Source organism: Rhinoraja longicauda, chromosome 13, assembly GCF_053455715.1.
Source record: "Rhinoraja longicauda isolate Sanriku21f chromosome 13, sRhiLon1.1, whole genome shotgun sequence".
In the NCBI taxonomy this organism is placed as follows: Eukaryota; Metazoa; Chordata; class Chondrichthyes; order Rajiformes; family Arhynchobatidae; genus Rhinoraja; species Rhinoraja longicauda.
The window spans coordinates 28,641,481-28,657,815 of NC_135965.1; the positions used below are offsets into that span (position 1 = coordinate 28,641,481).

The window sequence follows — 16,335 nt, forward strand, 5'->3', positions numbered from 1 at the left end:
TAACCCACAATACACACAATTTTGGCATGTAGTATGAAACCAGAGCGTCCGTAGGAAACAGGTATTGGATAAAATGAACGGCCAGTGCAAGATCAGGATTGAACCCGGCTCACTGGCTTTCCAGCAGCTGAGCCATTGTACCACTCCCAATTATAAACACAGCCCCTCAAATGAAATTGCAATAGCCCCATCCCTGCGATAACCTTGATCCACTAGTTTTAATTCCATCGCATGTGTAAACCATCGCAAGGTGTAGCACAAACCTTGATGGTGTAACACGAACTCAATGCCACTTACTGCTTCATGATGTGGCACAACTCTGCCCACACATATCTCTTAAGAGGATCATCTTTCATCATAGTTGGCAGGGCACAGGGGTAAAGCCGACCTCCGTGTTAACACTCTTCACCGTGACGCTCCTTACCTTTGAGGAAATGTGAGCCCTGTTGTCTTGCATGGTTTGTATTGCTTCGGAGATCTTCAAATAAATTGTATCAACCAGCGACTCCATGTTTGACGGACCATTAAACTTGTCGGCCACCTGAAGCATAGAGTCTGGAACACCAAGCAGAACAGAGACGGTCAGCGTTGAAATTCCTCCCACCATCCGTTTATCAGTCATTCCACCACACAGGTCCCTGGTTCAGGCCAACCCTCCTTATATCTCTGTCCATCACAGGACAAACCTCTCTTCCCAGGAATACAGGTTCCTACCAACGATACATAGAAAACAGGTGCAGGAGTAGGCCATTCTGCTCTTCGAGCCATTCAATTTGATCATGGCTGATCATCCAAAATTAGTACCCCGTTCCTGCTTCTTCCCCATATCCCTTGATTCCGTTAACCCTAAGAGCTAGATTTACTGTAACTCTCTCTTGAAAACATCCAGTGAATTGGCCTCCACTGCCTTTTGTGGCAGAGAAAGCCACAGATTCACAACTCTCTGGGTGAAAAAGTTTTTCCTCATCTCAGTCCAATAGGCCTACCCCTCATTCTTCAACTGGTTCTGGATACACAAGCCAATCAAGACCCCTGGTTCTGGATACAGAAGCCAATCAAGACCCCTGGTTCTGGATACACAAGCCAATCAAGACCCTTGGTTCTGGATACAGAAGCCAATCAAGACCCCTGGTTCTGGATACATAAGCCAATCAAGACCCCTGGTTTTGGATACAGAAGCCAATCAAGACCCCTGGTTCTGGATACATAAGCCAATCAAGACCCCTGGTTCTGGATACACAAGTCAATCAAGACCCCCTGGTTCTGGATACATAAGCCAATCAAGACCCCAGGTTCTGGATACATAAGCCAATCAAGACCCCTGGTTTTGGATACAGAAGCCAATCAAGACCCCAGGTTCTGGATACATAAGCCAATCAAGACCCCAGGTTCTGGATACACAAGCCATCAAGACCCCTGGTTCTGGATACATAAGCCAATCAAGACCTCTGGTACTGGATACATAAGCCAATCAAGACCCCTAGTTCTGGATACATAAGCCAATCAAGAATATTTCCGGATGCCTTAAGATCCGCAGAAGAATAAGATGGATGAAGAAAATATCCCTTTAGGAATCTACTTGTGTACCAAATGTTGAATCCTAGAATCCACGATGTACCTCACCGATACCAACCGAACCTGCAACCCCCATGACCATGAATCTTACCGACTAGATTCCTCCATTCACTGTCCAGGTCGGCTTGATTAGCCAAGCATCCCTTCAGGATGTTGAGGCAGTAATTGTTGCAGGGTTTCACACTCGCCATGCTCCGGCAGTGGGGACAATATATCAGCCTCATCATGGCTCGCACACACTCAGGGCTTGGAGGCACCTGTTGGCAGAGAGAGGTTGCATGTGGATTAGTGAGAAAAGAGGGGAGGAATGCCTAAAGGTAGCGCAACTTTGGATAGTTGGAAAAGAACCACTCTTCAATGAATTTGCACGACTGCCGTCTGACTGCTTGAGTCCCTTCTGATTTCCTCACACATCGCCAACATGTGCTGGTTGGTAGCTCAATTGGCCACTGTAAATTATCCCTAGTTTGCGGGTGAATGGTACTGACAAAGTGTGCCAAAGGGACCGTTTCCACGCTACAAAGCTTTGTAAGCTTCTATATTCGAGGTCTGAATGTATAAGATTGGCTGACATGTTAATACAGTATTGAACAGGTGCTGCACTTTGGGAAATGGCACCTTTTAGATGACATGTTAAATTGAGGCCCCATCTGCTGTCTCAACATGGTGTAAAATATCCCATGGCACAATTTCCTCAAGCAGCAGAATTTCCCCCAGTGTCCTGGCTAATGTTTATCCTTCAGACAACATCAGGAAAATATATTCTCATTCCCATTTATGAAAATTCCCGTGCTTCCACTGGCAACTACAACAGAGGCCAAATGCAGGACATTTATAACTTCCCAAGATCAAGAGAGGTGACACAGAAATGCAAGTCTTTCCCATAGTCCAGAGCGATAAATGATATTCCTCTGGAGTGAAATCGTTGATGTAATGCAACAAATTTGTACTGGAAAAAACCTCCAACCACAACAAGGCACAGTGGCACAGCGGTAGAGTTGCTGCCTTGCAGCGCTTGGAGAGCTGGAGATCCGGGTTCGATCCCGACTATGGGTGCTGTCTATATGGAGTTTGTACATTCTCTTCATGACCGCTTGGGTTTTCTCCGAGATCTTTGATTTCCTCCCACACTCCAAAGACGTACAGGTTTGTATTTTAATTGGCTTGGTATAAGTGTAAATTGTCCCCAACGTGTGTGTCGGATAGTATTAGCGTGCGGGGATTGCTGGTCGGTGCAGACTCGGTGGGCCGAAGGGCCTGGTTCCGTGCAGTATCTCCAAACTAAATTAAACTAAAACAAGTTGATCTGCATTGTAGGAATTGGTTGAGTGAGGAATATTCCCCTCGGCACCAAATCAGGAACTACAAAACTCAAGTTGTTCATTTGGGACTTCAACTCTCAACCTTCAGCCCAGATGTGACGGTATTGCCTACCAACAAAACTGACATCTTAGAAAATAACTTCTGAAAGGTGTAAAGCTCCTTCTGCTCCAGCACTCCTCCAGTGTTAGAAAGGAATGAGAGAAACAAGCCAGAGGTGTACTGAGATAGAACCAACTAATCTGAGGAGACGGCTGCTTTCCATTTGTAATAATGTAACTTGACAGCTCAGTCTACTCAGTAACAGGAGTCCCTTTGTTGGATGGACATGCAGTGGCATTATCTCCATTTCCACGCATTTTCTCAACAGGAGGTGGGAGGATTTCTTTGTGCACATCGCTTCAGGGGGAAAATCTGGTGTGATAACACCTTATAATTAAAATCTGTCTTTGCTTGCCTTCCACGCACAGGTGCACAGCTTTGACTGCCAAAAGGTTCATATCACTCAGTACTGTTGAAATGTTGAACAAAAGGTGAGCTAATGGGGATATATCTCCGACGCCTTTGATTGTAAATGCCAGCACAGAACTTTTTTTATTTTAACCAAGGTCTAATTGCTAAAGCTCTGAGATGGAAGTATGGACCTTCCCAAAACATATGGGATTTAAAAAGTAAGCATTCTGTCCCACACACACGTCCCCTAATGGCTATCAGGTGAGTCGAGATGAGTTCTCTCTTCCAACCACAGTAAATCAGACTATAATTAGGTCTAATGGCGGGACTGTCATATGTTGAAAGACTGGAGCGACTAGGTTTGTATACACTGGAATTTAGAAGGATGAGAGGGGATCTTATCGAAACGTATAAAATTATTAAGGGGTTGGACACGTTAGAGGCAGGAAACATGTTCCCAATGTTGGGGGAGTCCAGAACCAGGGGCCACAGTTTAAGAATAAGGGGTAGGCCATTTAGAACAGAGATGAGGAAAAACGTTTTTAGTCAGAGAGTTGTGAATCTGTGGAATTCTCTGCCTCAGAGGGCAGTGGAGGCCAATTCTCTGAATACATTCACGAGAGAGCTAGATAGAACTCTTAAGGATAGCGGAGTCAGGGGGTATGGGGAGAAGGCAGGAACGGGGTACTGATTGAGAATGATCAGCCATGATCACATTGATTGGCGGTGCTGGCTCGAAGGGTCGAATGGCCTTCTCCTGCACCTATTTTCTATTGTCTATTGTCTATAATCGAACCATGTACTTTAAATAGCTAAGTCACCGGCATGTAGCACTGGTTTCTATGACTGAATGGTTCACCAGATATGATTCTCCACATCAATGGGAGAACTACTTGGGATCTTTTTCACACTGGCAGTTTTGTCAAGTAAGTTTGCCATCATGTTATTAAAATAGACTCAAAATAGACTCCATCCGGTGGTAATTTTGGAACGGAACATTTAATGCATCACACTAACTTCTTCTACACAAAAAAATGTAGCCATTAATCATCTTCCCACTCAATTGGAACACTGAAGAATTTAAAAGACATCTCCATTCTCTTTAAGGAAACTATGCGGGGGGTCGAAAATTGGTATCTGTTGTAATGTTTATGTGGCAACTGTTCAATACCGAGAGAGATTTCAAACCTAACGCCATCATTACCAATGTGCAGCTAACAGCTTCCTTCCCGTATCCCATCTTTGACAATCCTGAGAGACTGCACTTTGTTTATTCTGCCTTTGTGTCTACACTGTGTTGGGGTCCAATGTAAAGTCACACTTGTGGATGGGTATGATCTCTATGTGCTCTGTCCTGTACTTGCTGTTCACACGGAGTTGCATCCTCCAATCCCATTCCTTTTTGCCTTGCATTTTTCATATTCTTATTTGTTAAATAACTATGCAGCTCCCGTTTAATGTCTACATTGTCTCTACAGCCATAACATGATTGGATGTTATGTTCCTGTGATCCTCTTAGTGAAAATGCGTTCCCTCGTTTTTCCAGTAATAACAATCAATCAGTTCTCCTTGGTGTTCACTCACCTTTTGACTTTTTTCATAATCATCATATCATATCATATCATATATATACAGCCGGAAACAGGCCTTTTCGGCCCTCCAAGTCCGTGCCGCCCAGCGATCCCCGTACATTAACACTGTCCTACACCCACTAGGGACAATTTTTTATTTTATTTTTACATTTACCCAGCCAATTAACCTACATACCTGTACGTCTTTGGAGTGTGGGAGGAAACCGAAGATCTCGGAGAAAACCCACTCAGGTCACGGGGAGAACGTACAAACTCCTTACAGTGCAGCACCCGTAGTCAGGATCGAACCTGAGTCTCCGGCGCTGCATTCGCTGTAAAGCAGCAACTCTACCGCTGCGCTACCGTGCCGCCTTTTATTTGTGAAAGCCTTTTATTTATTCCGCCTCAACTTGTTCCAATGAAAGAAATGCAATATTTGAGTCATTCTATTTAGTTACAGCCATGTCTATAAATGAACTTTAACAAAACTATTCCAGTAGTCACAGGATGTATGCTTCCATTGAGCTTCATGAACATGGGAGCCTGTGTTAAATGAGCTTTACAAATCCAAGCTGTTATGCCTTCTAATCTTTCAAAACATATTCCGAACTAAACTATTGGAATCACCATGGAGTAGCTTTAAGTTCTGATCCTTATGTCAATACTCAAGCATGTTTGTGAGATGACCTCAAAAATACCTAACTCAAAATAAAACATCAATGTCAGGCCCCCTGGATGCTCAGAGAAAAATGCACGATACTGTGAGAGACAAACAAAAGAACGGCAGACATTGGAAATTTGAATTAAGAACAGAAATACTTGAAACACATAGCAATCGGGCATCCACTATGGAAGAAGAAGCAGAAACCTTTTCAGGTCTAGGACTCCAAAATTAAATAATTTCATATAATTCTGATTAGGGGCGCACCTCCGAAACATTAACCATTTCTTTTTCCACAGATGCTGCCTGGCCTGCTCAGTGTTTTCAGCATTTTCTGTTTTGATGCCTTGGACTTTTTGCGAAGTGGATTTCCTTGAGCTGCAATGTCCCTTCAAAGCGGGAGGCTTTCACTCTGGACACGTGCTAAAAGACTCATAAAAATGACACAGTGCTGGAGTAACTCAGCAGGTTAGGCAGCAGCTCTGGAGAACATGGATAGTTGACATTTCGGGTCTAGACCTATCCACGTTCTCCAGTGATGCTGCCTGACCCGCCGAGTTACTCCAGCACCATGCGTCTTTATTTTGTAAACCAGCATCTGCAGTTCCTTGTGTCTACACTGAGAAGACTCATACTTCTGGTGTCTCCCTGATTGCTGTAAATAGGACATTATAGTCAGTGATTAGGAGCTCTGGGCCTCGTGCATCCTCAGTGCCACTTAGGTGAACATGGGATTCACAGAACACCAGGGTAGTGGTGAGTCCAGGGTTGGGGTTGGGGATTACATGGGGAGGCTTCACTTTGTACTTAACACGGATTACATTTAACACAGGAATGTTCTAAATATTTTGGGAAAGGCCAAGGGGTGAAATCTTGGTGTTTGATATTCTCTTCCTGGACTTAATCGTTAGCTACAGACAATTCTGGCCTTCGCAGAAGTGGACTACAGGGGCATCAAACCCAGCAACACGAAGGAGAACCAGCTGCAGAATTGAGGAACACCCAAAAACCTGAGATGCCAACTTCAGATGGGCAGTAAGTTGGGCACCAGCACTGGTGCCAACTGTCCCGTATTAGCCGGGACATTCCCTATTTTGGGCTAAATTAGTTTGTCCCATACGGGACCACCCATGTCCTATATTGGTAGGGTTGCCAATTTCCTCACTCCCAAATAAGGGACAAAGGATGACGTCACCGCCCCGCGCCCCACATGACCTCACCCAGCCAGCGGCCACGTGCTCCCGCTCTACCAATGGTGGCCACCCGGGCCAGGAGGCCGGTTGCTACGCAACCTCCTTTCGGCGGCGCCCGGGCCTCCGACCTAGACTGTCCGCAGCTAAAATGTCGGAAACCTAGAGTGTCGGGACCTAAACTGTCGGGACCTACAGCGTCAGGGCCTACAGCGTCTGGGCCTACAGCGCCCCCCGGGCCTAATACACCCCCCCAGATCCTACCCCTCACCTACATACTCGAGGTAATTCACAGTGCCCAATTAACCCACCAACTTGCCTGTCTTTGGGATGCGAGAGGAAACAGAGCAGACGGGGGCAACCACACTCAGTTCCAGGGAGAACATGCAAACTCCACAAAGACAGCACAAGAGGTCTGGGTTTCTGGTGTTGCGAGGAAGTGGCCCTACAAGTTGTACCTTTATGTCGATTCCTGATCAGATATCAGAACCTCCGCCCTCCACCAACCGTTTTTTAATTTTGCCCTCCTATTTCTCACCTTTTGGCTGTCCCTTTGGCAATATTATCCAACAGTGACAGTTTCTACATTATGACGCAGTGGTGCAGTTAATTAAGCAGCTACCTCACAGCTCCTGAGATCTGGGTTCAATCTGGCTTCTGATGCTGTGTGTGTGTGGAGATTGTGCATTCTCCTTCTGACTATTTCCTCTGGGTGTTCCAATTTCCAACGTTATTCTGAAGATGTGCATTATGGGTAGGTTAATTGGCACCAGCAAATTGCCCGTATGTTGGTGAGTGGTAGAAATAGACGGCGTGGATGAGAATGTGGGGGATAATAAAAAAAGGGAATAATTTAAGATTAGTACAAATGGGGGATTGTAGGGCAGTGAGGAGTCAGTGGGCCAAATGGTCTGTTTGTGTGCTGTACCTTGCTATGATTTTATGACTTTTATTACCTCTTTCTTCTCCATTAAGATGCTTCCGAAAACATCAAATAAAACCAAGTTTTTAGTCACTTGGCTAATATTGGTTCGGTCTTATATTTTGCTTGACAATATTTCTACAAAACACATTGTACAGTTTAATTACCTTAAAGGTGCTGTGAAAACACTAGACCAATCTAAACAAAGTCTTCATGTGCATGGAAGCCTTGTGCAGATAGTATTAAAGTATCTTACTAAAACTGAACGTGCTAAAAAAATAAACCTGCAATTGGGGATGGCGATCTCATACGCCTCTGGAAACCTGCAGAAGTCAAATGCCTCAGTAACTGATCATAGAGTACAATGAATATCAATGTAAACGTGACTGCACTGGTGGTGTGATATAATATTATATAGGGGGATCTAATTGAGGTGCAAAAAACAATGAGAGATTCTGATAGTGTGTAAGCGGAAACTGGGACAATCGAGTCAGTATCCAAAGGACTCAGGTTTTTTTGTAAATGGCAAAAGGACAAGATGAGATATTTTTTTAAATAGCAAGTGTATCTGGAAAGGAAGGTAGACAGATTCTGCAGTGACTTCAAGAAATAAATTGGATATTGGATAAAAGGAAATTCTGCAAGTCTTTTGGAAGGGGGGGAGGTGTTGTGTGTGTGTGTGTGTGTGTGTGTGTGTGTGTGTGTGTGTGTGTGTGTGTGTGTGTGTGTGTGTGTGTGTGTGTGTGTGTGTGTGTGTGTGTGTGTGCGCGCGCGTGCCTATGTGTGTGCATGCATATGTGCATGCGTACGCATGAGAGGGGGATAAGTTCATAAGTTATAGAAGCAGAACAAGGCCATTCAGCCCATCAAGTCTACGTCATTCAATCATGGCTGATCTACCTTTCCCTCGATCCCATTCTCCTGCCTTCTCCCCATAACCCTTGACACTCGCACTGATCAAGGTGCCTCCAAGGGTCACAACCATGTTCTGGTGGAGAAGCTTCCATGTGCCTAAGATGCTAAGATCTAAAGCATCCTGGCAGGGTCCCCCATGATGGGCAGGTCAAGGAGAAGTTCCTGCCAAAACGCAGCCCAAGAAGATGATCTCAATGGTGTAACAGGTGGAGGATGGTGGCTGGCCAGTAGGTGTCGCACCACAAAGGCTGAGAAGGCAGTAGGCTGCAGCAGGGCGAGGATTCACCCATCGTGGAGTCCATGCTGTTGGAGCCGGATCTGGTGGCTGTTTGTGCACCAGTCACCCCAGGTAATAAGATGTCATGTGCAGGCAGGCATCCACCTGCAGGGACACTGCAATAAAGTCTTTCTGTTGCTCCAGGATCTGCCTCGACAGCCATCTCAAGACCCAACAGGGGGGCAATCAGGGGGTATGGGGAGAAGGCAGGAACGGGGTACTGATTGAGAATGATCAGCCATGATCACATTGAATGGCGGTGCTGGCTCGAAGGGCCGAATGGCCTACTCCTGCACCTATTGTCTATTGTCAATCACACTCAACCTCGAGCGATCGCCACTGATGATCGTGTGCATGTGTAAGAGAGAATTTGAATGACTGTGTTTATGTCAGCATGCATGTGTGTCGCTGTGTGAGAGAGAGAGAGAGAGCGAAGGAGTGAGAGAGAATGAGGGAGCAAAAGAGAGCGTGTGTATGCTTGTGTGAGAGATAGGCTGTGTATGTGTATGTATTTCTGTGTATTTGTGTGTGTGTGTGTGTGTGCCTTTCTGTATGTGTGTGTGTGTGTGTGTGTGTGTGTGTGTGTGTGTGTGTGTGTGTGTGTGTGTGTGTTTCTGCGTATGTGTGCGTTTCTATGTGTGTGGCTATATTTGCATGTGCGTGTTTATGTGCGTGTTTATGTCCCTGTGTTGTGTATAGGTGGCAGAATTGGTGATTTTGGACTATTTGAAAACTTTCAAGTATGCAGCATCTTTCAATGGGCTAAATGGTGTTCTTTGTTATTTCTTTCTTAGTTCATTTCCTCAAGCTAAGATGCATTTTAAGACCTTCAGTCTGCTTACAGCCAGACACAAATCAACACGCATTATTGGGGACCAATCTCCCAGGGGAAAGATACAATGTACAGATTATAGTAAACATCTAAACATGTTGGCACAGAGACTGCAAACTCAGCCTGACTCCAGGTCAACTGCAATTGAGATTTATTTTCCCTTTGGTATACAAATGTTTGCTTTTCAGTGACCTAATATAAGCAGTAAACACTTCTTTGAATCCTGCTTTTCATCGTAAAGTTGGCCATAATTAAATGTTAAAAGTCATAGCGATCTACTTTTTGAGATACTTTTTGAGAACAACCTATATAATTGTTATATCTTGCTCCTGCACTCACAACCTCTTGCAGTGCGGATGAACATACACTTTGCCTTCTTAACTTCTGGCAGCACCTGTACATTACTCTTAGTGCCTGTTATACGAGGGTGTACAGGTTCCTTTGCACATCAATATTTCCCATTCTTTTACCATTTAACTGATACTCTGTCTTTCAGTTTTTTTCTGCTAAAATTGATCATCTCATTTGAAGTATGGAGTAACTGCTATGTGAGCAGATTTGGGCCCGATATCTGAGAAAGGATGCACTGGCATTTGAGAGGGCCCTGAGGAGATTTATGAGAATGATCCTAGGAATGATGGATGGGGTTAACATGCAATGAGCTTTTGATGGCACTGGGCCTGTGTCCCTGGAGTTTAGAAAGATTAGGAGGGGACCTCATGGAAACTTATCGAATAGTGAAAGGCCTAGATGGAATGGATGTGGAGAGGATGTTTCCACTAGTGGGAGAGTCTAGGACCAGAGGGCATGGCCTCAGAATAAAATGATGTGCCGCTAGAAAGGAGATGAGCAGGAAAGTCTTTAGTCAGAGGGTGGTGAATCTGTGGAATTCATTGCCACAGGGGAGGCTGTGGAGGCCATCAATGTTTATTTTTAAGGTGGAGATTGACAGATTCTTGATCAGTAAGGGTGTCAGGGGTTATGGGGAGAAACCAGGAGAATGGGGTTGAGAGTGAAAGATAGATCAGCCATGATTACATTAAATAGCAGAATGGACTTGATGGGCCAAATGGTCCAATTCTGCTCCTACAACTTATCAACTTATTATTCTGCATCTGTCATGCATTTGCCCCACTTGCCCAATATGTACAAATTGCTTTGAAGCCTCTGTACAACCTCCTCACATCCCCATTCAGTTTTGCGACAACAGAGGGCAGAGATATTACATTTAGTTCCCTCAACCGAGTATTTGTGAGGCACACGTACTGATCTTTGTAATGTCTCATTGGCCCCAGCCTGCCACTATAGAAAAAAAACATTTATTCCTACTCTCTGTTACATGTCTGTCAATCAATTTTCACCCAAGAGAATATATTACCCAATAACATGTGCTTTAATTTCCCATGCTAACATTTTATGTTGGACTTTATCGAAAAACCACTGAAAATCTATACACACTGTATCAACTGCTATCAGTTACTTCCTCAAATAAAACGCAATGAGTTTGTCAATTTAATTAATTTTCATTGGGTTTTATCTGTTCCCATTAATATTTTCCAAGTCCCCTTTCATCACATCTTTCATAATAGACACTAACATTTTTTCTTTTATTGATATTATGCTAACTGGTCTATAGTTCCCTGCTTGCTCTCTCCCTCTTTTCTTATATTGTGGGGATACATTTGCCACCTTCCAATGCAAAGAAACTGTCCCATGGTCTACAGAGCTTAGGTAGATGACAAGCAACGCCATTAGTATTTCCATGTCTTTTTCTTTTAGTTGGCTGCCTGTAGACTGTCAGGTTTTCATTGCCATTAGATAGACACAAAATCCCGGAGTAACTCCGCGGAACGGGCAGCATCTCTGGAGAGAGAAATGGGTGACATTTCAAGTCAAGACCCTTCTTCAGACCAACTATATATTTTTCAAAGCTTAAAATATAATTCCTCCTTTTCATTTGACTCCTAGTTCCCTGGCATTTCTAAGAAGCTGACTCCACCTTCCGTTGGCATGCTCAGTATGGAGTTGATGTGGAAAGGCCACTGACAGAAACACTGCCAGTGACTGCAGTCTATTTTCTTAGACTTGACCAGGCAAGATCAAAGAAGCCACTGTCTCCCTGCCAGTGGTAATTCAGCTCAGTCATCTGGCTGGAATCATTCACTCTCCAAAACCAACATTATTCCTGAGCACTGCAACATTCTGTTTAGAAGTGATTAATTTGTGGATTGTTGCTACGAAGTGCATTGTTTGTGCAACATCGACACTTTGATTCATCATGACCTGTATCAGTCTGGAGCTTGGTAAACGTTTCTGGATGTGGGTTGTATCCTTGCTAAAGAGATCACCATTTGCCGACATCCCTGGCCACTTCGTTATCTGAACATAACCATTTTAGGAGGCATTATACAGCTGTGTCAATAAAACTAATCACCTGTACAGTCCACTCCTACGTGACCCAAGCCTTCCCATTTAATTGAATTGCTCTTCTCACACATGTATAATCCACTTTTTCATGGACTAGATCTCTCTCTAGCGAAGCTCAATCTAACCCTATCATGCACCTCATCTGTCCCATTTAATCTGGACCCACAGCCCCAGTGCTAATTGCCCTTTGATGATTTTGCCACACCCATTTATCATATCATATCATATCATATCTATACAGCCGGAAACAGGCCTTTTCGGCCCTCCAAGTCCGTGCCGCCCAGCGATCCCCGTACATTTTTTAACACTATCCTACACCTACTAGGGACAATTTTTACATTTACCCAGCCAATTAACCTACATACCTGTACGTCTTTGGAGTGTGGGAGGAAACCGAAGATCTCGGAGAAAACCCACGCAGGTCACGGGGAGAACGTACAAACTCCTTACAGTGCAGCACCCGTAGTCAGGATCGAACCTGAGTCTCCGGCGCTGCATTCGCTGTAAAGCAGCAACTCTACCGCTGCGCTACCGTGCCGCCCTAATCTCCTTTCACAGTCTATTTTCCAGACGAACCTGAATCAGACCTTCTCTCCCGAGATGCTGCCTGACCTGCTGAGTTACTCCAGCTTTTTGTGAATAAATCGATTTGTACCAGCATCTGCAGTTATTTTCTTATGATATCTCTGTACTATCTGTGCACAATCTACTCTATGGTGGACTCCACCCCACATATATAATCATCTTTCACAGCCCCTTACAATTAACCCCATCTGCAACTGAACTCATTCGACTAATCTCTAATGTTTAAGGAGTTTTATGTTCATACATACATTTGTGCATTTTGGTCCTGAGCACAAAATGCATGAGACACTTTGTTTAAATTATATTAAGGGCAGGAAAAGTGTATATTTGCTGGAACTACCATTGATTTGCGGTTTCCCGCCAATGTTAGCAGCATAAGATTGCAGATCCATTGTCATTTATAGCAATATACCCAGCTATCTGTTATACTTGTACGTGACTTGATTGTACTTGTATATAGATTGGTTTGACTGAATAGCACACAAACAAAGATTTCCACTCCATCTCGGTACATGTGTCAATCATAAACCAATATCGATAATACTTGTCCCAATAACATAGATATGATGTACCATGAATGTGAATTAAATGCTGTGAATTTCATACAAGTTGAGAGAATAGCCCTGCAGTTCCACGGAACAACTTGCACATTGATTGAAATACTGGTGGGCTTTGAGTCAGAGAGATACAGCATGGAAACAGGTCTGTGCTGCCCATCAACCACCCATTTACACTAATCCTCCATGAACCTTATTTTTTTATTTTCCACATATTCTCATGAACTCTCCTGAGATTCGCCCATTCACCTACAAACAAGGGGTAATTTGCAGTGGCCATTTTTCCTATCAGCTCGCATGTCTTCGGGATGTGGGGAAACCAGGGCACCTTGGTGCCAAATCCACCCGGAGAGGACCCGAGGTCAAGATTGAGGTCAAGGCAGTGGCTGTGCCAGATGCACCACAATGTATACCCCGAACGAGAGAGTTTCCATTTTACACTTGGCAAAGTTGGTCAGGATCGGGGCAGCACGGTGGCACAGTAATAAAGTTACTGCCTTTCAGTGCCAGAGACCCGCGTTCGATACTAACTATGGGTGCTGTCTGTATGGAGTTTGTAAGTTCTCCCCGTGACCAATGTGGGTTTTCTCCAGGTGCTCCGGTTTCCTCCAACACTCCAAAGATGTGCAAGTTTGCAGTCTAATTGGCTTGGTATAATTGTACATTGTCTCTAGTGTGTGTAGGGTGGCGTTCATGTGTGGGAATCTGATCGACGTAGACTTGGTGGGCCAAAGGGCCTGTTTTCGCACTGTATCTCTAATCTAAACTAAAATCGGCCTACAGGAGGACCACACCAGGAGTGCCACCTGAGAAGGTTTGCGGAGAATGGCAACAGGTCATTTGATTGATTTAATGTCTACACCAGACACTGGGGAAAACATGGATGAATGATGTAAATATGGTCTTTCTATAAGCACACATAGATTGGACAATGCACCACAATTGAAATGAAAGGATCGCCATACAAAACGATGCTTTGAAGACACCATATCTGCTTAGCCCTTCGGAGGGAGGCTTGGACTCCAGGCTGATCCAAAAAAGAATGAAGCATGAATTCTTCTAAACACAAATCACCGCTTAATTAGAGGTGTTGGTAAGGAGGAAGCTACAAAGCTTAGTCACAGTTCTTGCACACAGAGATATGATGTGCCACCGGCTGATGTGAGATGGGAACCTATTTGGAGAGTGTTGCACTCTACATACCTAACTGCTCCCAGCTCTTTTAATTAATTTAGGGTGGAGAGGAGGGAAGGATATTCCACGCTGAACAGAGTACCACTTGGGAGTGCTTTGCATTCTGTTTCAAGGTTCCAAGTGTGAAAGACACAGTGGGCTTTCGGATGTGATGCTTAATGGCAGATGAGTACACTGTTGGCTGGAGAACACGTTCTCCTAAGTCTTGCAAACTTAATGATGAACAACAACAATTTGCATTGATATAAACATTTTAACAAGTTAAAATCTTCCAAGGCCATCAAACTAAAATCGACAGAGCTACCTAAAGAGACATTAAGATTGGTGGTAAATGATTTGATCAAAGAGGTGGCAGAGATTTACCAGCACACAATCCCACCACCATCATAACTCAGCTACAGCCCTCTCTATATCAACAGTGGTTCAGTCGTGTGCTTCATTTGACACGAGAACTGCATGTTCCATTTGCTGCACAGCCCCTATTGTGACCCTACCTAGAGTCATAGAGTGATACAGTGTGGAAACAGGCCCTTCGGCCCAACTTGCTCACACCGGCCAACATGTCCCACCTGCCTGCACTTGGTCCATATCCCTCCAAACTTGTCCTATCCTCGTACCTGTCTAACTGTTTCTTAAACATTGGAATAGTCCCAGCCTCAACTACCTCATCCGGCAGCTTGTTCCACACACCCACCACCCTTTGTGTGAAAAAGTTACCCCTCAGATTCCTATTAAATCTTTTCCCCTTCACCTTGAACCTATGTCCTCTGGTCCTCAATTCCCTTACTCTGGGCAAGAGACTCTATGCATCTACCCAATCTATTCCTCTCGTGATTTTGTACACCTCTATAAGATCACCTCCCATCCTCCTGCTCTCCAAGGAATAGAGACCCAGCCTACTCAACCTCTCTCTATAGTTCACACCTTCTAGTCCTGGCAACATCCTCGTAAATCTTCTCTGAACCCTTTCAAGCTTGACAATATCTTTCCTATAACATGGTGCCGATAACTGAACACAATATTCTAAATGCAGTCTCTCCAACGTCTTATATAACTGCAACATGATCTCCCAACTTCTATACTCTATACTCTAACTGATGAAGGCTGATGTGCCAAAAGCCTTTCTGACCACCTTAACTACCTGCAACTTGACCTTCAAGGAACCAAGCACCTGCACTCCTAGATCCTGAATGAATTGTGCATAAATTATTGGAAAGATAAAACCGAGGACTAATGGGATCTGAGGCAAATCCAACAAAATGTAAATGTTCTGAAGAAGGGTCTCGACCCGAAACGTCACCCATTCCTTCTCTCCCGATATGCTGCCTGTCCCACTGAGTTACTCCACAATTAAAATGATGAAATCTTTATTCTTCACCCAGAGGGTGTTTGGAACATGGACGCAGTGTCTCACAACATTTAGGAAGCACCTGGACAAAATGCCACGGCATACAACGCTCTAGACCAGTGCTACTAAATGGGATTAGTATAGGTGGGTATTTGATGGTTGGCATGGACACAATGAGAAGAAGAGCTTGTTTCTGTGCTATTTCTGTGCTGTTTCGCTCCATAATAGTGGCTGGAGACCCACATTGACAGGTGAAAAGCAGTCTACATTAAAGAGGTTCCATCGTGCAATTCGTGTTTGCAACTCCACCATGAGGCTCTGAGGAGGATGTTTGTTGTATTTTGCCCTGATATTAAACATTAATGCACAGGCACTGGGGAATTGACACGAAAATGGTGCCAGTTCCGAATATTCGTGGAAAGTCTCTCATCTCTTTCTCCAGCACAAATGGTGCAAATTCCGTGAAGCCCCATCTACAGGGAAGTCCGCCTGTTTCACATGCATGTTA

General features: G+C 44.3%; 1 protein-coding gene across 1 annotated transcript in view; it reads right to left on the reverse strand.

The window, feature by feature from the left end:
• Positions 1-16,335, reverse strand: part of LOC144599596 (glypican-1-like) — a 137,546-nt gene that overhangs the window by 17,459 nt on the left and 103,752 nt on the right. The window contains exons 4-5 of the mRNA XM_078410664.1: positions 1,667-1,832; positions 425-555 (exon numbers count right to left, since the gene is read on the reverse strand). Coding sequence (XP_078266790.1) covers positions 425-555; positions 1,667-1,832 — 297 coding nt within the window. The remainder of the gene's footprint in view (positions 1-424; positions 556-1,666; positions 1,833-16,335) is intronic.